This window comes from Salminus brasiliensis, chromosome 12 (assembly GCF_030463535.1).
Source record: "Salminus brasiliensis chromosome 12, fSalBra1.hap2, whole genome shotgun sequence".
NCBI classification, from domain to species: Eukaryota; Metazoa; Chordata; class Actinopteri; order Characiformes; family Bryconidae; genus Salminus; species Salminus brasiliensis.
The window spans coordinates 10,650,055-10,674,279 of record NC_132889.1 but is presented as its reverse complement, the minus strand read 5'-3'; the positions used below and the strand labels follow the sequence as shown (position 1 = coordinate 10,674,279).

The 24,225-nt window shown below is 38.9% G+C and overlaps 2 protein-coding genes across 5 annotated transcripts in view; one reads left to right on the top strand and one right to left on the bottom strand.

Moving 5' to 3' along the window:
* coro7 (coronin 7) overlaps positions 1 to 24,225 on the top strand; it is an 89,807-nt gene that overhangs the window by 53,410 nt on the left and 12,172 nt on the right. The window lies entirely within an intron of this gene.
* On the bottom strand, positions 1,317 to 17,046 carry vasnb (vasorin b). 3 transcript variants are annotated; one of them, XM_072693086.1, is made up of 5 exons: positions 16,845 to 17,046; positions 15,425 to 15,539; positions 12,582 to 12,649; positions 11,196 to 11,288; positions 1,317 to 5,117 (listed from the first exon to the last, which is right to left on the bottom strand). In XM_072693086.1, exon 5 carries the CDS (start codon positions 5,087 to 5,089, stop codon positions 3,059 to 3,061), a length of 2,031 nt encoding a protein of 676 aa, XP_072549187.1. In that variant the 5' UTR covers positions 5,090 to 5,117; positions 11,196 to 11,288; positions 12,582 to 12,649; positions 15,425 to 15,539; positions 16,845 to 17,046; the 3' UTR covers positions 1,317 to 3,058. The 3 variants fall into 3 exon arrangements, with proteins under 3 accessions (XP_072549187.1, XP_072549189.1, XP_072549190.1); XM_072693088.1 differs by lacking the exon at positions 11,196 to 11,288; XM_072693089.1 differs by lacking the exon at positions 15,425 to 15,539.

Sequence of the window (24,225 nt, the reverse complement as noted above, 5' to 3'; positions counted from 1 at the left end):
ACATTTCTGCTTTGTTTGCTTCGTATTACTACTTGACATTTCATCCAGTTGAAATGCAGGATAAACAAGTTAATCAATATATATTTATTAGTTCAAGTGGTTACTTGCGGAGGCTCTCATGGGTAAGAGGTTGTAGCTTTCCACTTTGCAGTGGCTTTTGTATGGTAATAGGTCTTGTGCGAACACTGGTCAGAGTGGCCTGCTAACAGTGATGAAGATATTACGTAGAAAAGCAATTTATAAGCTGTATTTGACCAAGATAATGGTTCTAACATGCAATTCATAAGCATCTATTATTTATTGATGACAGCTCATTAAATCACAAAGCTCAAGTTATTAATTGAAAGTTAGCATTAGTTCATTAGTTAGTTTCATTTCAGTAATTAATCTTTTTCCTAGTTATTTATGTGGTAAATTATTGTTAGTTTTTACAGCATTTTTAGAGAGGTAGAAAATAACAAAGCAAATAATTGTAATGAAAACATGAGAGGAAAAAACAAAGCAGAAGTGTGATCTGTATGTTCTATTTGATGTGGTTGTTTTGCTGCTAACAAATGAAAATTATGGGGCATGCCATGGACACCAGTGAGTTGTTTTATGTGTTTTTGTTGTTAAACTGAGTTCGAACAACAGTAGCTTGCAGCTGGATTGTTGTACCCATGCCAAATCTACAAGGAGACTGTGTTTTTCTTTGCACTACATTCTGTAAAGCTCTTACCAATTGTCCACCTGTAATATATGTGGGTGGCCAACCACAGATATGAACACTTTTCACATGTACTAAACAAGATCACCATTTGTATTGAGGACAACAAATTCTGTGAAAATTGCTTATTAGATTTAGAACTAGTTGTTTTTTTTTTCTAATTTTCTCAGATTTTCTTTGGCAGATGCTGCATGGATTGTGCATCAATAATGTTCTCTCAAGTGACTCCCCACCATCTCAGCAAAGCGGTTTTCAAAAAACTTTTTGTTGGAGAGTGTAACTACTCTCAGCTTGTGCTCCCTCCGAAGAACTAGGTAGGTAGTGATGGACAGTTTTATTACTCCACCTGATTCTTATTACTAAGAACAATGCCTTAGCAATAGGTTGAAAAAAGAATCTGGAGTAAGCAATCAAACAAACAAAGGGCAAAGTGACAACATTACAAAAATATTTTTTTTCTTTTGTCATTTTTTTAATTGTTGTTTATATGCTTTTTTTAACAATGTAATTTAAAAAAAATTATATATATATATATATATATATATATATATATATATATATATATATATATATATATATATATATATATATATAAACAAAATGACTAAACACAACTTCCCAAAATTAATAGGGAACAATAAAAACAAATATCGAAAATATTCAAGAATATTTTCAATGCTTCATAACATTCACACTTGTTTCCAGTTAGGATGTTCACACCAACAGATCAACATATCTTTAGGTAACACTTTATTTGGATGTGCACTTTAGATGCTTTGTAGATATTTAACTTTAAATATAACATTGTTACATTTACATAACCTCAACCCAAAACCTAAACCTAACCATCACATTGGTCATAATCCTAAACCTCTGTTGAGTAGCAATCGAAATTCACTGCATAGTTTGTTGCTTAGCTGTTTAAACATCTGTAGGGGGCTAAAGTATATTATCCAAATAAAGTGAAACCAATCTGAAAAACTGACACATTCTTTCTTGTTAAAGCTTAAGACTGAAGGTGCATTTCAAAGCACAGGTATTGCTGTAAATGTTTTAACTAACCAACTAAGGAGCAAGTGCTTAAACAATAATACAATTCCTCATAGAGGCCAATCAATACAGCTACCCACTGTCTCTCTCCTGTCTTTTTGAGCTCTCACCTTAAAAATGCTTTATGAAGAAATTACAGTACTTGTGTCTGAACCCCCTTCCAGAGTCAGAATCCCCAGTCTTATATTTACTACAGTAAGTGTTAATTTATTCAATACAGAGTTTTTTTTTGTTGTTTGTTGTCTATTCATTATTCGTTTTATATATTGATACACACATTAACCGTTTATGTACAGATTTTCATTCTGGCTAAGAGATCTGATTGGAAAGTTTGAGCTAAGTGACTAGTTCAGAGGCCATGCATTTCTGCTAATTACCATAACAGGGGGGATGTGGTAAGTATAGTAATTGTTTATTCACATTGGGAAAATACACAATGTAACAAATATTAAATGAAAGATTACCGTCAATGGTTTATCTTTGTAATTTTAGTAATCCTGGTTATCTGGAACTCCTTTGTGGGGGTGGGGAGTAAGCAAAAAAAAAAAAAAGTCAAAGGGGGGTTTAATTTAAACTCAGAACAGACTTTCAGCTACTTAAGACTCTCTGACATTTGCAGAGTAAAGCTTTGGTTGCACAATTTTAATCTTAAAGGATTTTTATATCTACTTAGTCACAAGCTGGAAGGGGACCTGACACTAGTCATACATAAAACTTAAACAGTAGAAAAAACAAAAACAACATAGTAAAACAGATACAAAACAATGCAACTGTACACGTGTTGACTTCATGCATCACAGACAAAAGCAACACAAGCATAAATCTAAGTGATTGAAGTGAGTTCTAATCTTCTTTCTCCAAGGTAGATATTTGGGTATTCACAGCAAGTACAACTTGAGTTGCAGTTGGTGCTACAAAGCAAAATAGTTCAGTCATTCTTCAGCATTTGAGTGTCTCCCATGTGAAACTTCACAATGAATCAAGAGTCACAAAAATGTGTTCTCCCAGGCACTTTTGGATCTTTTAAACTCTCATCATATCCATTAGAGGCTTCCCAGTGCATACTGCGTTGTGTTTGTATTGGGGACAAAATGCCTTATGGTTGAATGCAAGATCACTTAAAAAAATAATAATAAAATTGATTTGATTACAAAAAATGTGATAATCATAACATTGCAGAAATTTGCTTTGGACCTGGCTTTATCTTTAATAAAGAGTTGTTTTTGGCCCCTTCTTTGGGTCTTTTTTAATATTAAGAGATATCTTCCTTAGAATGCAGATTTTCAAAAGTAGCCTGAAATATCAAAAGTAAGATGGCTTTAAAGTGTTAATGTTGTTGTTAGCAGTACGTTTTTCTTGCATGAGTGGCACCTCATAGTCCAAGCCCCTATTCTGCACTGCAGATGAAGAGAACATAATATCCTGTTGCTTTTGGGGCAGGGCCCCATTATCCAATCCTGCTTTAACTCCTTCCAGTTCCACTTGAGAAGGGTTACAATCCAAGTTAAGATGTGCCCGTTTCTTGTGCATGTAGCAAGCTACACCAACAGCAATGGCCACCAGTACCAACAGAAGAAGAATAGCCACTGCTGGCACAAGCATTGTTGTCAGTTTTGGGTCCTCCACTTGTGCACTAGGGTTCTGGTGGCTGGATGTCTGGGCCTCTGTACATACACTGTCTAATCCACTGGGTTCACCCAGGGGACTTGCACACACTGAGTATGTGGAATTAGGATTGAGTCCACGCAGAGTGTATTCTGGATAAGAGGCTGGAATGTTCAGTTGTTTGGGACGTTTATCTAATCCTGAGAGGTTTCTGTAAGTTAGCCGAACTCCACGGATATATGGCCGCACCTCAATGTAGCGATGAAGGTCCAGCAATATAGATGAGCTTGTCACTGTCTGTGCACTGATTTCAGGCACCACAATAACTGTTGCTGTGGAAACATCCTCAAATGGCTGTGGATTCTCTCCGATCTCACAGTATCTTCCTGACGTCCCACGAGGACAAGTGCACTCAAGGTGACCCTGATGGTCCAGCAAACATGTGCCTCCATTTAGGCAGATATTGGATGAGCAAAAACTTGTCCTCTGATCTATGTCTTTATTGCTGCTGGGAGAAGCTGGGACTGGAGGTGGAAGGTATCTCTCAGTTTCTGTAGAAGGGTCATTGCTTGGTTTAGAGGGGGGGATGACGTGTGTTGTACTATGCAAAGTGGTGATAAGAGGGGGGGCCAGAGATGTGGTCTTAACTGTGCTGATAGTGATGGTGGTTGTTGTTGGACATCCAAAATCGTTATGATGTAGTCTTTCTAGCACTTTTCCTGCACTTCGCGGTGGAAAATGACATCGGGTCTCCTCTGTTCTTCCCAAATGCATTTCTTGATTACGTAGCCACATGGGAAACCAAGCCAGTGTGCAAATGCAGTTAAAAGGATTCTCTGCAACAGTAAGTTTCTTCAGATGAGGGAAGAGCTGGCTTATGCTTTCAGGCAAGGTCTGCAGACTGAGGTTGCTAATGTCTAACTCCTGAAGCTCTGCTAAGTTTTCAATGTCTTCCCATTTCAGAGGACCCATGGGATTGCCAGCCAAATTGAGTATGACCAACCCTTTCATTTTCCGCAGAACAGAGGGAAAGGTGTTTAGTTGATTGTTAGAAATATCCAGCTCATGGATGTTTTTTAAACTACTCAGAAGTTCTTCGTTTAGGCTGCTCAGCCCCAGCCCAGACAGTTTCAGTGACTCCAGTTTAGGTGTTTGGAGGTCACTTGGCCCTGGTGAAGGGATGTTATTAAATCGCAGATCTAACAGGAGCAAATGTGGCATTTTAAGAGCAGGCAATGTGGTTAGTAGGTTCCCCTGCAGCTTTAGTTCAAGTAGATGCTCCAGACCATCAAAGGCTGCAGGGTTGATGCTCTTTATGGCATTGCTATAAAGGTACAACCTCTCTAACAACTCCAGTCCAGCAAAGCTTTCTTGGGAAATGTGGGTGATTTGATTGAATGAAAGATCTAGGTTACGTAGGGAAGAGAGAGGCTCAAACACATGATCTGGCAACTCTGTCAGCTTGTTCTGACTTAAGTCTAGCATTTCTAGGTTATGCAGCCCAATGAAGTCCTCCTGGTATAGGGCCTCAATGCCATTCTGGAAGACATAGAGATTTTTGGTTGCTGTAGGCACTTTAGAGGGCATAGTTGTAGCCCGGCGCTGGAAACAAAGAATGGAGTCTGGATTTGAACATGTACAGTCTTTCGGGCAGTTGCTGGTCCATGCACAATGTGGTAAGAGGAGGAAGAGGAACAGCGGCTGCAGCAAAATGAGGAGTGGCTTCATGTTTCTGCTGACACTCACCCCTTAGAGCCTGAAATGAGAATTTCAAGATGTTAGTGACATAAGTGAACATTTGCATAATAAATATTCAGCTGTAAAATGTAAAAACACTGTTTTTGTGCAGAATACAAGTGTAAAATACTGTCACAAATATTTTACTTAACTACTCTTTGGAATCTTTATATAAGACTGGGCCTCAACATATCACTCTTGGAAAAATACAAAACTAATATTGGACAGTCAACACACTAATAGGTACATTGGGCTGCTCACAGCATGGGCTTGTAGATTTATTAGATGTCTAGTCGACTATACTTATAATTATGAGCAAAACTCAGAATATATAGCCTAGTACAGCCCTGTTAAATCATAGCAACATTATTAGCTACATAAAGTACTTTTGTAACAACCTCAAGATTGCTGTCTGAGGTGCCTGACACCCTCATACCAGCACCACAAATAAAAGCTGATCAACATTGTTCCTATGGTCCAAATGTGGCTTTTGGTGAATAATGTAAAACGTAGACATAACTTGTGCATGACAACAGATGGGCTATAGTCTGTATTCACACACCTATATAGTGGATCTATAGTAAACAGAATCTCCTAAACGTTCTGCTGAATAGATGTTTCTGATAAAGCAAATAGTATAGTTTAAAAAGACTAGCTTAGACTAGGTATGCAATTCAACACAGACATTTCAAGGGAAGAAAATAAGAGGACAGTGGGTGAGGTTTAGCAAATCAGGAAGGAAAATGAAACACTGGATCAGTCACAGGAGTTGAGGAGGAGTCTCTCTCAGTTATGTTTTTTTTTTTTTTTTTGCTTATTACTTATTTATCAAAAATACCAATGATATGATCAGTAAATGGCCTAAGAACACACCACTTGGTTGAACAGTCGCTGAACAGTTGATGAGCGATGTGTTGCTAAAGTGGTTAGCGAAGCATCAGACCTATTTTCAAATGTGTGAAACTGAAAGGCAGTTAGTTATACACACTTGATTGCTGATTTTCTTCCCTCTCTACTAATACATTTTGAAGTTTGTATAAGAAAACTTTGGAAGTCATGTTCTGCACCCATGAATCACAAAAAAACTTTCATGAAAGAGCAGTGCATTTTGTTTTGTTAGCATTAATTAACTGGCTGTGACGTAACCTCCATCCTCTGAAAGCAGATTTAGTTCCAATCTGTTACTGCCCTAAATAAGGCATCTGGTGACTGCACATGCAATGTTCTGGTCTATTTGCCAACTATCATTTAATGATGCTACTCTGCAGCATGGAAATATAAAACATGCCTAAATGAATGCCATGACTTAGAAAGTGATCATATAAGCAGGAAAAGATCAGACAGAGGCTAGCTCAAAAGGGACATGATAGACAGAGCATAACTTCATGCTCTCTTCCCTCCTTGCAATAAGGCTCAGATCTTACAAAGATCTTACTCCTATATGGGGTCATGACAAGAAAAAGGGAAATGTGCACAAGTCCTATATAAAACAAGCTATTCTGATCCCCACTCAAACCAAAGACATCACTAGGCACACACAAGGAATCACTGATCAGTGGTAAACTGTCTATGAATCACTGAAAACCTAATTAGTAGGTTTATTGCAAGCAGAGATTTGTAGATAACACAACTCTTAGGACACAGTATGGTCTGTTAGCCTTGTATGGTCGCGGGTCATTGTTGTCCCATGGTGTTTGGCTTTTTGAGCACCGTGGGAATGTGTGCAACTGAATTCAATTGACTTTTGACCATTGTCTTTTTGTAGAGCCAAGTGCCGTCATGTCTGTTCAAGAATAAGGCTTTTTGAATGAGCATAGTAGAGTGCTACTTTATGAGTTGTTGACCTCTTTCATGAGCAGTAATGTAAGGGTAAGAATTGAAAGAGGGACAAGGCTTTGCTCCTTTAATCAGCAATCAAAGGTGGAACAGCCTGATTTGAGGCTAAATAGTAAAAAAAAATCATTAATAAAATTAATTAAACTTTTTAAATTTAAATTAAACTTGCTATGTTCATAAATAATGTGGCTTCAATAGCGATTCTACACATAAACCACACAGTCAATGGATGATATGGATGAATTTGTTTTCTGAGATTTTCAGAACATTTAGGCCCTAAAGAGGCAGGATATTTGCCATTATTATGCATAATCTCACCTATATGTATATCTTAATTGGCTGTTTCTATGGTTACTAAAAATAAGCTACATGTCAAAAACAGAGGTGTGTTGATAACTGCAGCCACAACTTCATGCTGAACATTTTGTGTTGGGTAGCGCTGTTAAAGCAGAGGCTTTTTAGAGAAGACCCAAGCACTGACAGACCTAATACTGCTATAGATTGTCAAGAGAAATAACTTAACTAACTCTCTCCCCCTTGTCACACAGTTGATATTTTGTAGTGGTGGGAGATTCATCTTTTTATTTTCTTCTTTATTAATCCACCTATATTTGTCTTTGTAATGTATGTAACTATTAGAGATGCATTGTCATGCATTGACATGTCTTTGCAGCATTGCAGATAACCATATCAGCTTATCAGCCCAGTTGACCTGCTTGTAAAGGAACATAAGACCAAAGCAACAAAGCATAGAGTGTATTTAGTTGTCTAACCCCCAACACACCCACCCTGAATGTCAAGAGGCATGTCTGTAGTTTTGTTTATTGTCTGGAACCGAACCTAGTCTCCCCTTTTGTTCAGCCCGTGTCCAGCCAACAACACAGAGATCAAGGGGCCTTGTTTGCTGCAGGTACATCCAAGTAGGGTTTTGCAGGAAGCTGCTTTAAGCATTTTACATCCTCTGGGGACACAAACGTGTGTGTGCTAACCCTCTTGTTCTGGCTAATACACTGATTCAGAAATTATGGGAGAGTTGAGTAGAGAAAATAAAGGGGGGCCTGCAGATGTCTACATGTTGTACTCCTAAAGAGCTTTGGGGCTTTGGGTAGACGTTGGCTAGACGTTGCGACGTTGAGAAAGAGAGACACACACACACATTCACACACACGGACAGGATGGTCTTGCTGTGTCCATCAGCGTGGGTCTATCTGCATTTAGTCTGCAGTAATGAAGACCGAGGGATTGGCTGCGGATTTCTAACACAAACCTCTCATCATGCCCCCCCCTTCTCTCCAACATGTCAGTCACCACTTTTAAACAAGTTAATGTTGTCTTGCATCAAAACTTTGATTGGAAGCATTGTCGGTCAGAGGTAACCAAGCTAAGAGGGACATGATCCCATGGGTCTCTCCAAGTTACCCTTCAGCCTAAGCAGCTCTGTTTTGATCTGTCTGGCATCTCTCACCAGTTAATCAGAAACTGTATAAGGAGATGTGTGTGTCTGTCCGTCAGTCTCTTTCTCTCAAATCTGTCTCTTTCATCTAATTGATGATTAGTTAACATTAAGGACAGGACAATTTAAAATGGTTAATTTAGGTTGAACTATGAGCCGAGGGCCCACAAGGAGCTGTTTATTCTGTACAGAAGGATGACATAACTGACTGTCTTGGTTGGAGCGCAGTAACTGAAGAGAAAGAAAAGAGGAGCGTCAAAGCTCAATGCAGGGTCCCAAGCTGCTCCAACTGTGAGGGCTTAAACAAAAGCGGAAAGATGGAGAGAACGGCCAAACAGTAAATACCGACAAGCAGCAAAGATGGCGCAAGGGCCAGTATAGAGAGACTGCGACCATCCTGGAATTTTAAAGTTTTGTACAGTTGGACATTCGGTCTGAATTTCTAGTATGGCCTCTTGCTCTAACATGGTTGAGTGTGTGTGTGTGTGTGTGTGTGTGCTTTGTCTGTTTGTTTGCTGTATCATTCAACGTATCATTCTATTGCATGTGCTTCATCAGTATCTGTGAGCATGCGTTTGAACTGGCTAAACCTGTTTTGGCACTCAGATATGTAAAGAGTTGCATACTTCAGCCTTGTTAGCCTTGCTCTTCTCATGTTCCCCTTTTGTTTGTTTTTTTAAAGAAGGATTGACATCGCTATAGCCCATTCCAGAAATATGTTAGCATATTCCTGGTTTATGAGGGTAGCTTAAAATAATGGAACATACCTTCCCTTCATCAGGTTTTTACATTCTGTCACATGTTACAAATTCTACACCTTCATGGCTTCCATTTGACATGTTCTAACCATGACCGAAAAGCCTCATTTAAGCATACAGATCATTCAATTGAACTGCAACACTGCCTCGCTTTGCTGCAGGTAAACATTTTACACTCTTACTATTCCATCCAAACACATTTATCATGTGGCATGCAAACAGAGAGGCAAGAATGACTGGAATCCAGAAATGCCTCACATCTGCCACATCTCCTTTTCTTATCTGTGTTGACTGTTAAAGCCAGCAGGCCCAATATGTCAGTTATACATGTTTTGTAAAAATGAATTTGAGCTTAAGGCATGTTTAAAAAGCTCACTTAGAAATAGAAACTTGCGATTGTCACAAGATGTTTTTTACATTTGTTCTGAGGCTGCATTTTTCCTTATTCTTGCTGATTATTTAGTGTGGTTTGGTGGCGACTAGCCATTTGTAGCATATCTCTTTTACTGACTCCTATGTTTTTTGTTCCAATGTTATTTCACTGAAGATATTTTAAGTCATACAACCCTAGAGGCATTTGTCATAAACCCCACACGTGCAATTTTGCACACATAAAAGCTAAACAGAACAACACAATCGTTTATAGCATGCATTGCTTGGCCACTTGCTCCTTGTTGGTCAGAAGTCAAAAGTCAGCTCAGTCAGCCAGCCCTTGCATCAAGTCTTGAGCTATAGAGCCAGTTGCTGTATACCATGAGGGCATCTGCCTGTGCTGAGATCTGTCTGTCTGGTTTAAAATATTGCCTCAGACCTGTTCATAGACAAGACGTATGCTCAGTATTGCAAGGTACATAAACCGTGTTGTATACAGCCTTCTTGCCTGCTGCTTTACACATCCCTTTGCCACTTTAAACGGCACAACAAATACACGTGATCCAATCATAAGTGTGCTGACCCAGCAGGCCCACATATATTTTAACTCCATTGGACTGCAGTGAATCATCATCACATATGTCCTACTAATACAGAACATTTTGTGTAAATACAAAACTTCACCAGCACAATGGATAGGAATGAAGCAGTCAATATGTAATTGACTTCTAGCTTATTTTAAGGGGTTTAAACAATTGCATTAACTATTTAAGAATTATAGGCATTGTTTACATAGTCTCTTCATTTTTACAGGCTATAAAGTGATTGGACAACTGACTGATACGCATGGTTGTCCTGATTTAATGGCTGTGACCTTATCTATCATAATTTCATGACAACTTAAAAAGATAAGAGGCCTGGAGTTGATTCCAAGAGTTGAGTTAGGATTTGGCAGCTGTTTATGGGAGCACTCAATATGCAGTCCAAATAGTTGAAAAAAGGCTATCATTAGGCTGAAAAAACAGCCCTATCAGAGAGCTAGCAGAACCTTTAGGAGTTAAATGCTGCAAATCTGATAACACAGCGCTTCACTTGGATAGGCAGAGACTTAAAACATACTGAGAAAGTAACCCCAAAGCTTCCTTTAGGAAGAGAAATGCTGTTCTTAAGTGTCCAAATTGGATGCCTTTCCACTCACTAAAAAACAAAACTGATGGCAGGATAACTGCAAATAACTTCTGACGGCCTCAGTAAAGGCCTGGCTAAGCATCTTAATGGCATTTGTTGATGTCCATGAGTTTCCAGACTTCAGACCTGGACTGACTGACAGGATTGCATCCAAATATTAAAAATAACCCTTCTGTTTATAATTGTTAGTTTGTTCAGTTACGTTTGAGACTGCTTCATTGCAAATCCACTGTGGTAGTGTACTTGGGCACAATTACAAAAAATGTGTCACTGTCCACTGACCCATGACCCCACCCCCAGAATACACACACACGTTAAATGCAGCATACTCTAATTTTCCTTCAACGTCTGGTCCATTGGGTGAGTTTAAGGGGTTGGAAGAGACGTAAGGCAATTAGCGAGTTCAGTGGTGCATGCTCTGGCCTCAAACTATGGTCTACTGCCTGCCAGAGCAGCAGCGAGGAGAATTAAGAGGAAGCATTTAGCTTACCCTTTATGGTCCTTGTAAAGGCATATGCACTACAACAGTGGACAAAACACATACAGACGACCTCAGCCACCACAAAGTGCTCAAGGGCCTGACCTGAAAAAGAAAAATAAATAAATAAATAAAAAAAACACATGAAGGCACACCACACAGACCCTAGGCCACACCAAGGCCAGAGAGAGAGACAGGTCTAACCAAAGATTAACCCTGTGTTACCCAATATCTGTGATATCTGAATATCTGAAGTTTACCTGTCAGTATTTAGGACACATGCATGTTCACATCTGGCATACTAAATATGTATTAACCTGTCTGCTAAAGATTGTTTTCTAACTCTACAAATGAAGCATTATTCACTCTGTTCTTGAATGCACTGCAATCAAGCAAAATAAATATACAGTATGAGGTAAATGAAGTGGGAAGAACTGTTACACATTTTTTGTGGACATGATTTGGGGCTTTCAGTATGAATGTAAGATATTCATAATAATAGGGAAAAAATGGGTTTAATTTTTTGGGGAGTTAAGCCACAATCTTAGACAAATACAATCCAACTAAACTGAAAACCCACAAACACTTATGTCTTTTATTAAACTTATTTAAAACATCCACAGTACACTAGAAAAAGTTACTTCTGTGTCAGTGATGTCATGTGTTTCAATTATGGAGATTAGGTTGAAAGTGTGGTGTTCACAGGTGCTTTGCCCATTAAATAAAGCCACAGAAGATCTGATTATTGACTGAACAATGTCTCAATGCAATCAATGTTCAGAAGACTTGAGAAAAAGTGATATAGAAATGCATTAACCTGGAAAAGGCTACAAATGGCCTACAAATTTAGTAGTGGGCATTTTGTTTAGTCCAAGAGTAACTCAACTATAGAGTGGTTGGCAATACAGAAAATTTGGGTTCTTCCTTGTGTTCGCTAACGTTTCCTAGCACGCAATGTGGATGTTCCCCTTAATGCGTACAATAAAGTACTGCTGTTTATGTATAATATTGTGACTTACATAACGATCAGACCCCATTTTAGTAATCAGTGGTTCCAGAGTTTCACTTAGTTTTTCTTCCAAGTGTACAACTTCTGGTGTAGTATTATTTTATTTTTATTTTATTATCTCTTACTTAATACATATTCTATTTCTCATCCATGTGTACCAGCATTCGCCACTGTAAGATGCTGCTTCATTCAATTATTTTATTTTTTATTAGACCATTGGGGTTTTTTTTTTTTTTTTGGTATAAAGAATTATTCATCAATATTATTCCACCATACCTATTCAAACTGACTGTTGTTTTCATTCACCAGAGAATTTATGGTCATGTTGTGGCACTTGGATAAACGGATGCTCGGTCTAGATAAATGACAGGTTCATGAAAAAAACTCACCTGGGTGGACAAGATGCTTCCTCTTCCTTCTTTCCCTGTACTGGTTGTCTTAGATGCTCCTGCTGCTTCTGAAAGAGGATAGTGGTGGTTAATTAGAAAGCATCATACAGGCTTTTAATTTGCAACAGTGTGTGTGTCTGTGTGTGCAAGATTTGCAAGACACAATGACATGAAAATCTTACACAAATATGCAAGAATGCAATTACTGTGTAATATATTTCCACTCATTATAAATACACTGTAGGTACACTATTGATTTAAATTTACTGTCAGGGTGTACCAGAACAGAGTGGTAGCGGCAGGCTTTTTGACAGTAAAATGAAGGTTGTCATAATATGCTAGCAGGGGGCAGATGTCTTCACTGTTTGAAAGAGTTTGCATGTAAATGTGTGGCAAGAATGAAAAAGAGATTCTGGAATGTGCACACACACATGCCCACACGCACGCACACGTACAGCTTAAAGTTGGAATGCCGTGTAACAGCTCCGTTTTGTAAGCTCCCAGTCTTACACTATCAGCTTGGAGGTGTTGGAGTGTGTATGCGTTGCGCGTGCCTGTCAGAGTCTCTTGTTGCATGCTTATGTATGTGCGTATTTGTCTGATTCCCAAGTCAGTTTGTGACTCATACTGTATGTTTGTGCATCTACCTTTATTAATACAAATCATAATTTAAATCAGTGGAAGATGACAGCATGTAGTTACGAAAACACATCAGAACCAATAAAATCGGTAATAATTATTAAATTAAATTATTTAGGTGTGTGTGTGTGTATGTGTGTGCAATGCCAACATCTAGCAGAAAGCCTTCTTCATTTTAACAATATTGAGAGATGGAGGTAATATAAACTATTTTAAAAAGCTTCCTTCCTTCCTTCCTTCCATTTCATTTCATTTGTTTAGTTAGAAGTTGTAATTAATGTAAATTCATTTTTCTGGTTATGTTTTTTCATTAAATAAGATCAAAATCCTCTCTAACCATGTTCTAAACATCTGCAGCTGATGTGCTGCACCTGACTCTAATTTTAGGAATTTTAAGAAGTAATACATTAGGGGTGTCCTACCGTCTACTAATTACATTTTAGAAAGGCATTTCTTCCATTTTATCTATTTTTTGTTACATTACCACTATTGCTCTCTCAATGTTGTTAAAATGAAGATTAAATATCAATATGTTTAAAAATGTTTTATGGGGTGTTCTAGTTGTGTTGTGTATATTTGTAGTCTTATATTATTTTGACCCAAGCTTCATTATGCTTGGGTCAGTTTTAGCACATGCCATTACTTTGAGCATACCAGGTGCACACACTAAAGTCTGTCTAGTTTCTGCTTAAATCAAAATCCAGTATACATGTACCACAATAACATGAGGTCTTAAAATTACATTTACTTTTTCCTTATCTCCTAATCAATTTTTGAGTGAAGTTTCTTTTGCTGACTTTGCATTAGTCAGTTAAGCATTTGACCTTGTGTGGAGTTCAAGGCTGTGGTCAAACACAGCTATGAGCGTGGTTGCATATTTACTCTGGAGCTGCTCTCTGCCTCCTCCAGTTCAGGCCTCATTTCCCCAATTACAGTTCAGTCAGGGGGTAATTACAATCTTTAAATTAAAAGCCTATTTTTCTTTTTCTTTTTTTTTCTACTGCTTGGCTGAAACACTGCAATTTGTGGTGGTTTTCAGGGATGTGCTCACTCCCTCTGCTTTTGCTTGCTCTCTCTCTTTTTCAGAGGGGAAATGGGTTAGTTAAAATGCCATTTTTCATCAGATTCATACTTTCCCAAACCTGGGGGAAGGCTAGAGACAGAGAGAATAAAAATGGGTGAAAACTTTGAAGGATGTATGTTGGACAGACAAAAAAGGCAAGTAAGACAGAAATTATTTAAGGTTTGCCTTGTGGCCACTGCATGTGTGCGCGTGTGTATGTATTTAGGCAGGCTTTTTGAAGTGGTTCTTCTGAATGCATCGTTTGGCATCATTTCTTAAGCTCTTCTTCAATTTGGTTTGGCAGGGACCAGGCTGGGGTTTGCCTACACACATTGCTTGGTCAGCATGGCTTTATGTGTCTTTGAAAGCAGTGGGTTGATTTAAGAGCACCTCCCAGAAAAGCAGAGGGACAGTGAGACCTGGACACCTGGAGAAACACCTGACTGCTGTTACAGGGCTCATATATAAAAGGCTTTGAACATCACCACAAACACATTAAATATGGTTCATACTGACATACCAACTTGTATCTATCATATGTATGCACACATTTTCAAAACCAATGTAATTGTGACACATGAATATTTCCCTTGCCTTATTTAGAAACAAGCTACTGTTTGTCACTGAAGTAAGAAATGGTAGATGGGACCAGCAGTCTTCAATAAAGCATTTTAAGATTGCCCTGTTGCCTTGGCAGTCTTTGTGGGTGTGTTTGAACAGTCTGTTTAGCAACAAAAAAAAGTGTCCCGTCTTGTTGTTCTTTTGAATTGATGGTGTTTAGACAGGGCAGTAGGTGGAATATCAGTGGGATGTTATTCTTCCTTACATCTACTGGATGGAAATCTGGCAGTGAAGCTTTATTTGCCACATGCTTTGTTCTGAGAGTTCTTCATCACTCCTTTTCATCTCCTTGACCAGCTGTGGTTTGGAAAAAAGTATTCTGGCAACAGTTTATGATGCCACTCATTATATATAAATGTTGCTTTCGATGCCACTGGATTTATGCAGTGCAGTGCAGATCCAGTGGAGGTTAAAGTACCACTGTGACAAAGTCACAGTCAAATGTCAAATGTATTTTGGTATTGATGTTCTGGGTATTAGCAGAGTTAAGGTTAATCAATAGGATGTGTCTTATTAATACCTTTGTGCGATCCAGGTCAAACTCAGTCTTGAGGTGTTAGAAAGTACAAATACTGCCATGCCCAACCTTGTTGGTCAAAGCAGGCCTTCGACTACCTCCCAGCTTTCAGTCCCATCTGTCAGACACAATCACAAAAATATTTGTGTACTTCTCTTTGGATCCTTCTTTTCATGACCTCCAAATACTGCCTTACTATACAACCCTGTTTATTGGTACAAGAACTTAATAATATAAACACAGGTACAGCTTTGTTGATATCCCCTAACGATAGTATTCTACTCATTTTTCCATTTAATTTAATGTCTATTCGTTCTATTTCTGCAATTCTGCAAAAATGTCATGAATGAAAGAGTGTCTATAATTTGCTTCATATTTTAAAGAAAATATGTTCTCATATTCAAAAGCCCATTTAAAACGAAGGCTTTTTAGTCTACAAATTGAAGTCTCGTCTATAAACAGTAGCAATGGTGATGAATGAAGGATTTTTGCAGGGCTTAATTATGGCTTAGTGTAAAGACCTCACGCATGTGTGCCAAGCTTACCCCTGTTCTGTCTAGGCCAGAGTGTTAATTCTTGAGTTCTTGAATTATATCCTGAATTACTTGTGCACAAATGCCATATTAAACCGGAGCAGATAATAATATATTCAGATAATAATTCAGACCCGTTTTCCTTAGCCTTTCCACCAGTTATTACTAAATCAGGGTGATTTAACGAAATGTGAGAACGACTTTATTTAGTAAAAGTCAACTGGTGCTTTTCTTGCTCTGCAACGTCGTCTGCTGCGAAATCCAAAAGATCTTAAACTCTAAAATAATCAAAGACGGAAACGATTTGCCTTCAAGCCACCACACTACCTCTGGGCAGTTCAAGTGAAAGCCCTTTTCTTGAGCGTATATACATTGCTAAAGTCTGTGGGTCTAATCGGGTGTAAAACAGCACTGGAGCTTTGGTTCGATTTAGGCTTAATGAAAAAATACTACCACTGGTTACTATCCAGCTTAATTTCCTAGGACAAACATGTAAGCAGTTCTAGCACTCACACTGGACTGAACTTTCTGTTTTGCACGCAATAATAACCTATTCGGCTCATTTCACCACAGTCCAGATTCTTCTGAGCTGTTCGCGTCGATTATGTTTCTTAAGTTAGCTACATTAACTCAAAACATTCTTTGGCGTAGTTTTGGCGTATTCATCAGTTAGTTTTTCTCTTTTATAATTTGTGAAGTGTTACGTGTGACCGGACCAACCGTGCAGATAAGAAGATATAAAGACTACTTATTTCTTGTAGAATTTACAGCTGTTTATGCTGGTTTGTGTCTGTAGTCGGTTGCTCTTGTACTTACGAGAAACGTATAGACATGTACAGCGTTTTCTATTTCACCTCTGCGTTGTTGTAAAGACAATTTACTCAACTTACCGAACACATATAGCTAGTGTAGTCTCTTGGAGATGAACAAACTCCGAATCCGTGTTCCGCCTTTGTTCATTTACAGACTTTATCCAGCATGGAAAAAAACTCCATTCTTTTGCTAACGTTTCGCCTAACTTCTATCCGTGCGTAGTGTGGTATTTAATGCTTCGTATATGTGGAACCGTCCACGTACGTTTAACTGCTTTGAGTTCGCGTCTCTCCCGAGTTACTTGTTTTTTTTTCCTCGCCCGTATTTGGGAAAACCCACGCCCCTTTGCGCTGGGATTGGTTGGACACTCACAGCTTGCACTCACAAGACGACTACTTGAGAGGATGAACCATTAGCCACACCCTGCGCTGGCAGCGGAATACTGCCAGTCCCTCATAGAGTAGGAAGGTAAGATTTGTCCCAATAAAGATTAAACTCTTCATAGAATGAGGCGGGTCAAACAGAAGGAGCCAATTGGGCAGCGCGGGAAGAACAGGATTACAGACACTGACTTGTAAAGCTGCTTCCTTTGTTTCAGTTGTGTGATGAACTAGTTGTACCGGTATGTGCAGGCGTGCAAGAACAGTGATTTGAATACATAATTTTCGCTTTAATATGAAACTTTACACATTTGGTATAAGAATGTCAGTTATTAGTCAGTTGGTCAGTTATTTAAAGACTCTCCATACAGAGACATCATAGGTAGACCTCAACTATGAGAGACAAAATGAGAACAAAAAAATAAAAAAAATCAGAAAATCACATTGTCTGATTTTTAGAGAATTTATTTGCAAGTAATGGTGGAAAATAAGTATTTGGTCAATAACAAAAGTTCATCTCAATACTTTGTTATATATCCTTTGTTGGCAATGACAGAGGTCAAACGTTTTCTGTCTTCACAAGGTTGGCACACACTGTTGCTGGTATGTTGGCCCATTCCTCCATGCAGATCTCCTCTAGAGCAGTGATGTTTTGGGGCTGTCGGCGGGCAACACAGACTTTCAACTCCCTCCAAGGGTTTTCTATGGGGTTGAGATCTGGAGACTGGCTAGGCCACTCCAGGACCTTGAAATGCTTCTTACGAAGCCATTCCTTTGTTGCCCTGGCAGTGTGCTTGGGATCATTGTCATGCTGAAAGACCCAGCCACATTTCATCTTCAATGCCCTTAATGATGGAAGGAGGTTTGCACTCAAAATCTCACAATACATGGCCCCATTCATTCTTTAATGTACACGGACCAGTCGTCCTAGTCCCTTTGCAGAGAAACAGCCCCAAAGCATGATGTTGCCACCCCCATGCTTCACAGTTAGTATGGTGTTATTTGGATGCAACTCAGCATTCACTCTCCTCCAAACACAACAAGTTGTGTTTGTACCAAACAGTTCTAGTTTGGTTTCATCTGACCATAAGACATTCTCCCAGTACTCTTCCGGAACATCCAAATGCTCTCTAGCAAACTTCAGACGCGCCCGGATATGTACTGGCTTAAGCAGGGGAACATGTCTGGCACTGCAAGATCTGAGTCCCTGGCGGCGTAGTGTGTTACTGACGGTAGCCTTTGTAACGTTGCTCCCAGCTTTCTGCAGGTCATTCACTAGGTCCCCCGGTGTGGTTCTGGGATTTTTGCTCACCGTTCTTGTGATCGTTTTGACCCCACGTGCTGAGATCTTGCGTGGAGCCCATGCTCGAAAGAGATTAGCAGTGGTCTTGTAGGTCTCCCATTTTCTGATTATTGCTCCCACAGTAAATTTCGTCACACCAAGCTGCTTGCCTATTGCACATTCAGTCTTCCCAGCCTGGTGCAGGTCTACAAATTTGTTTCTGGTGTCCTTTGACAGCTCTTTGGTCTTCACCATAGTGGAGTTTGGAGTGTGACTGTTTAAGGTTGTGGGCAGGTGTCTTTTATACTGTTAACGAGTTCAAACAGGTGCCATTAATACAGGTAATGAATGGAGGACGGAGAAGCCTCTTAAAGAAGAAGTTACAGGTCTGTGACAGCCAGAAATCTTGCTTGTTTGTAGGTGACCAAATACTTATTTTCCACCATTATTTCCAAATAAATTCTTTAAAAATCAGACAATGTGATTTTCAGAATTTATTTTCTCATTTTGTCTCTCATAGTTGAGGTCTACCTATCACAAGAACATAGATCTTCAATACAATTTGTCTTCCTCTCTCAGGCCCTCTATTTGCTTCAGGCCCAGTCCCCCTCCTTTCTTTACTTTCCTTATTTCTCTCTTTCTCTGTTCTTCTGACTTTCTCTCACCTTCTCTCTTTCTCACATGTTTAAAAGAGGAACTGAGCAGACTGTAGAAACAGCATAACTTGATTAGTTACATGAACAATTTTTGTTCCCACGGTTGGTAAAGATAATCAAATTTGGTCATTTTTATATAAACCTTGTGATCAGGGACCGAAGCAAGCAAGGTTTTCTTATTGATCACCACTAGGTATGTGTGTCCTAGGGCCCAACAGATATAAAATGTTTGTGACAGATTTTAAGAAGCTGATAATGTATTAGGCAACATGATTTTATTTTGTTAAAAACAGGCTCTGAGTTTCCCAATTTTCTTAGAAGTGTTAATAGGTTCTGTTAATTATGGTTGCGCATTAGGGGTCATTTACAGCTTTTTGATAGGATGTTCAGTTTCCGCATAGCAATGAATGTTTTTTCCCCCCATAGGAATGAACAGGGAGCAAAAATATTTTGTCACAATGAAACAAAAACACTAGAAACACCCAACCAATCTAGCAACCACTAAACAAAATCATTGTGTTAAGTACTTAAAATATGAGTGTTATTGTGTTGCTTTCAGATAGTTTCCATCTGAAATACAAAAGCAACACAATAACACTCATATATCAAGTACTTAACACCATAGCAACCACCTATCAAAACTATAGCAACCACTTGGTAACAGCATAGCATCCACTTGGGATATCACAACAGCCACAGAGTAATCTCTTAGCATCACCATTGCAACCACCTGGAGTACTGTAGCAACCACCTGGGGTACCATAATAACCACTTAGCATTTGCCAGGATGTACAACAGCTCTGTCTTGCTGGGGTTGAGTTTAAGGTGATGAGCCGCCATCCAAGAAGAGACATCAGCAAGACAAGCTGAGATGCAGGTAGAAACCTGTGCGTCAGAAGGTGGAAAAGAAAGGATGAGTTGAGTGTCATCAGCGTAGCAGTGGTAAGAGAATCCATGGGAGGATATTACTTTACCAAGAGAGCCAGTGTAGAGCAAGAAAAAAACAACAACCACAGAGTCATGTGGAACGCCAGTAGGAACGTAAGGAGCGGACGTGTCCCCCTGCCATGTTACCTGGTATGAGCGTCCCTGCAGGTACAATGCAAACCATCGCCATGCTTTTTTACATAGCATGTGCAACTTTAATATGAAGTTGAGGGTGCCAATAATTTTGTACGACCCATTTTTGGAGTTTGTCGTGAAATTATATCAACCTTTTGATCAACTGTTTTTTGTGTTCTTCCAATACACACAAAGGAAATAAACAGCTGTGTAACAAAACATGTATGCCATAAATTAGAAAAAAATCATGGGGGCCAACGCTTTTGGCCATGACTGTATCTTTAATTTTTAGCAGAGGGTCAGTGTACCAGCCTGTTTTTTGCGTTTTCTTAATGTTGATGTAATTTAGCTGATAGCAGCAGCAACAAAGATGTACAAGACAAAATATTTGATATCTGCCTTGGTTTATAGTTACTTTAATTATACAGCATATAGGTTGTAATTACTATTGCAAATACCATGAAAACTTATGTCAAATTTGTCAGTCAGGTAGTATATCAGATGCTTGCCTATTCACATGCTTGCCTGTTGTATCTACCTTAGCATTCAACAGGGGAAAATAATTCCATCCTCTCTCATTCTTACTTCTCCTCTGCTACATTTCTTTACTGGCTCAGTGAAGTGTTACTCAAAAAGTAAGTCACCTCAGTAAGAGCAGGTGCTCTCTCAAAAAGCAGGCCTGTAACTGTGTATATGTCGAGGGGACAGCTGGTTAATAAATTAGTAGTGTAATAGCTGTGTTAAGTGTGACAACAGCACATTGTTTTCCTAATCATTAAAGCCCTGTATAAGTGTGATGGCCCAAACCCAACATTGCCAATAGGCAAAAAAGATCTCTGCCTCTTTCTTTCTTTCTGTAATAATTTACTTGTAACACTCTACTGTAAAAAAGATTGATGTCATCATGTGATAGGAGGAGTTATTTTAAATTGATTATTGGCAACAACTAAAAAAAAGGAGGATACATACATCTATTAAGCTTTTGTCTGAAACTGCATTAGAAAGCAGTAGAGTATGAGCAGAACATGTGTGATGTCTGTAATTTGGTCAGGTAGTTAAGTTGATGTGTGGTTTGATGTGTGATGTTTGCTATGTAGGGATGGCACAATCAAGGTTTTTTACCCTCCGACCAAGCCTCTTAATGCTGACTGTTGCCTGATACTGATCCAGTCCAATGTGTTTCTGTAAATAATACACACCCACAGTTCAGGTAAGCTGTGCTAATCCACACTAGTAAACAGCAGTACTTTTACTACCAGTTTCTGTAAATACACTAAATTCTAATCTGATCTACATTGTGTTTGGAGCAACTTTTTTAACTGTTTTAAATTCTGACAAGATAAGACTGTAACAATTTAAAGTAAGCTACTTAGAAATTCTGGGTGTTTGTGGGTATTATTTTTTATGAAGAACGTACAGAAAACATTAAAAAAGTTTTAGAACTATCTGAGCTACATCATCATTTATCTGAGCCCAATCAATGTATGTGGTATATAATTCCAGCTTTGTAGAATCTCAGAAACATAAATCATGTAAAACCTGCAAATATGTGTATTGTTACACCCGTATTGGTGGATGTATTAAGTGCAGCTACTGGTGGAGTTGTACTACATGGGTAACAATAGAAACATCTTCAGAAACACATACAGCTACAAAGACACAGATAGCCTTGGGACATTAAATGGTTGCTCCACACATACACAGACGTAAAGGTAAAAAGAAAGTGGATTTCTAGTCTAGACATCAGAATTCGCAAAGAAAGATAATTATGTGGACCAATGGAGAAAGATAAGAGAGATGGACAGAAATTGACACACTATAAAGGTGCTACAAGTTTATGAAAAGCAGAGAAAACCGAAAACTGTAATACATGACAAGGTAATTTCAGTTAAATAATCATTCTTAATAATATTTTTGCCTGACTGCTGTGTTTATTAATGCTGTGTGTGTGACATTAGCCTACTGTAGTTCCTCCTTGTTAAGACTGTGGTGTAATACATGCTGGCATTGTGACCCAGCCATAAACCTGTCCTTGTTTTTTCTGCACTTTAGATGTAGGGTGTACGTCACAAGTTGTTGTTTTTCTCTCTCTCTCTCTCTCTCTCTCTCTCTCTCTCTCTCTCTCTCAATTTCATTATGTTATGAACCTCTAGTCAAAGTGTTGGTTGAGTTGGCAACTCTGCTCTGAATATTTTTTACCGTTTCCAGCAAGTGTTCACACACACAGATTGGTAATGGTTAATTTCCAAAGATAAGGTGTTACCAGTGGCAAATGTTTAAGCTTATGCAGTTTTCAGTATGTATTGTTCGGGTTTATTCCCTCATCTTTCAGCCCCTCACATTAATTAGGGATGGTGGCAAATCTATGTCATGTATCCATACATAAATATGGAAATGGAAAGATTCACAACATGGGAGTGAAAATAATGTACTGTGACATTAAAATGTTCCTTTCAGCCAACAGATTGCTGCTCTTCTGTCATTTACATACACTATATATATAACTGTGTGTAGATTTCCCTCACACACACACACAAACATCCTTATCAAATATTGAAGATAAACAGAGTGTAAGTAGGACCCATTGCAAAAGCCACAGAGGAAAGCATTACTTGGGGACCACCTGCCATGCCTATTAATAAATATGCTTTACTTGAAATGCTGTCGAATTAACCAAGGTAAAAATATGTACAGGATGGGCCATTTATATGGATACACCTAAATAAAATGGGAATGGTTGGTGATATTAACTTCCTATTTGTGGCACATTAGTATATGGGAGGGGGAAAACTTTTCAAGATGGGCGCCCATGGCCAGTCGGCCATTTTGGATCCAACTTTAGTTTTTCCAATGGGAAGAGGGTCATGTGACACATCAAACTTATTGGTTTTTACATAACTTTATTTTTCCATAAGTTATTTACAAGCTTTTCTTTGTTTACAGCCATTGACATGTCTCAGAGGTTAACACGTGAGGAGCGGATAGAAATTGTGTTGATGTCTGGTGAACGCAGTACCCAGGTCATTGCAGCAGATTTCAATGCAAGACACCCTACGAGACCACCCATCTCCCATGCTACAGTTAGCAAACTGCTTGCCAAGTTTCGTGAAACTGGTTCAGTGTTGGATTTGCCAAAATGTGGACGCATGAAAACTGTCACTAATGAAGAAACATCAGTGGCTGTCCTAGCTTCATTCAGCAAGACAAACAAACTCCAGCTGCTGCAGCATCTCAACGAGGATGACCCAGATCGGCACACTGAATTTGCAGAATGAGCAAAACAAAAATTGGAACAGGACCCTCAGTTTACACAGAATATTTTGTTCAGTGATGAGGCAAACTTTTATGTAAATGGTGAACCAAGATTGTGCACCTCCACATTATGGGTGTCAGGTCCGAGCATTCCTAGATGAACAGTTTCCTGGAAAATGGATTGGTTGTCGTGGGCCAGTTGAATGGCCCCCAAAGGTCTCCCAATCTGACCCCCTTAGACTTTTATCTTTGGGGTCATCTGAAGGCAATTGTCTATGCTGTGAAGATATAAGATGTGCAGCACCTGAAACTACGGATACTGGAAGCCTGTGCTAGCATTTCTTCTGCGGTGTTGCTATCAGTGTGTGAAGAGTGGGAGAAGAGGGTTGCATTGACAATCCAACACAATGGGCAGCACTTTGAACACATTTTATAAATGGTCAGAAACTTGTAAATAACTCATGAAAGAATAAAGTTACGTTAAAACCAAGTGAAATTCTCAATAAGTTTGAAGTGTCACATGACCCTCTTCCTATTGAAAAAACTAAAGTTGGATCCAAAATGGCCGACTTAAAAATGGCCACCATGGTCACCACCCATCTTGAAAAGTTTTCCCCCTCCCATATACTAATGTGCCACAAACAGGAAGTTAATATCACCAACCATTCTCTTTTTATTTAGGTGTATCCATATGAATGGCCCACCCTGTACTTGGCACACTCCTACAGCCCCCACACGGACACAGTTTTTGCTTGCATTCTCCATGTCCACTCTTTCCTCCAGCTATTTTTTTCAGCTATTATTTATTAAGTCCTAAGCGACTCAG

Coding starts and splice junctions, on each gene's coding strand:
- vasnb (XM_072693086.1), bottom strand. CDS start 5,089: ATGAAGCCACTCCTCATTTTGCTGCAGCCGCTGTTCCTCTTCCTCCTC.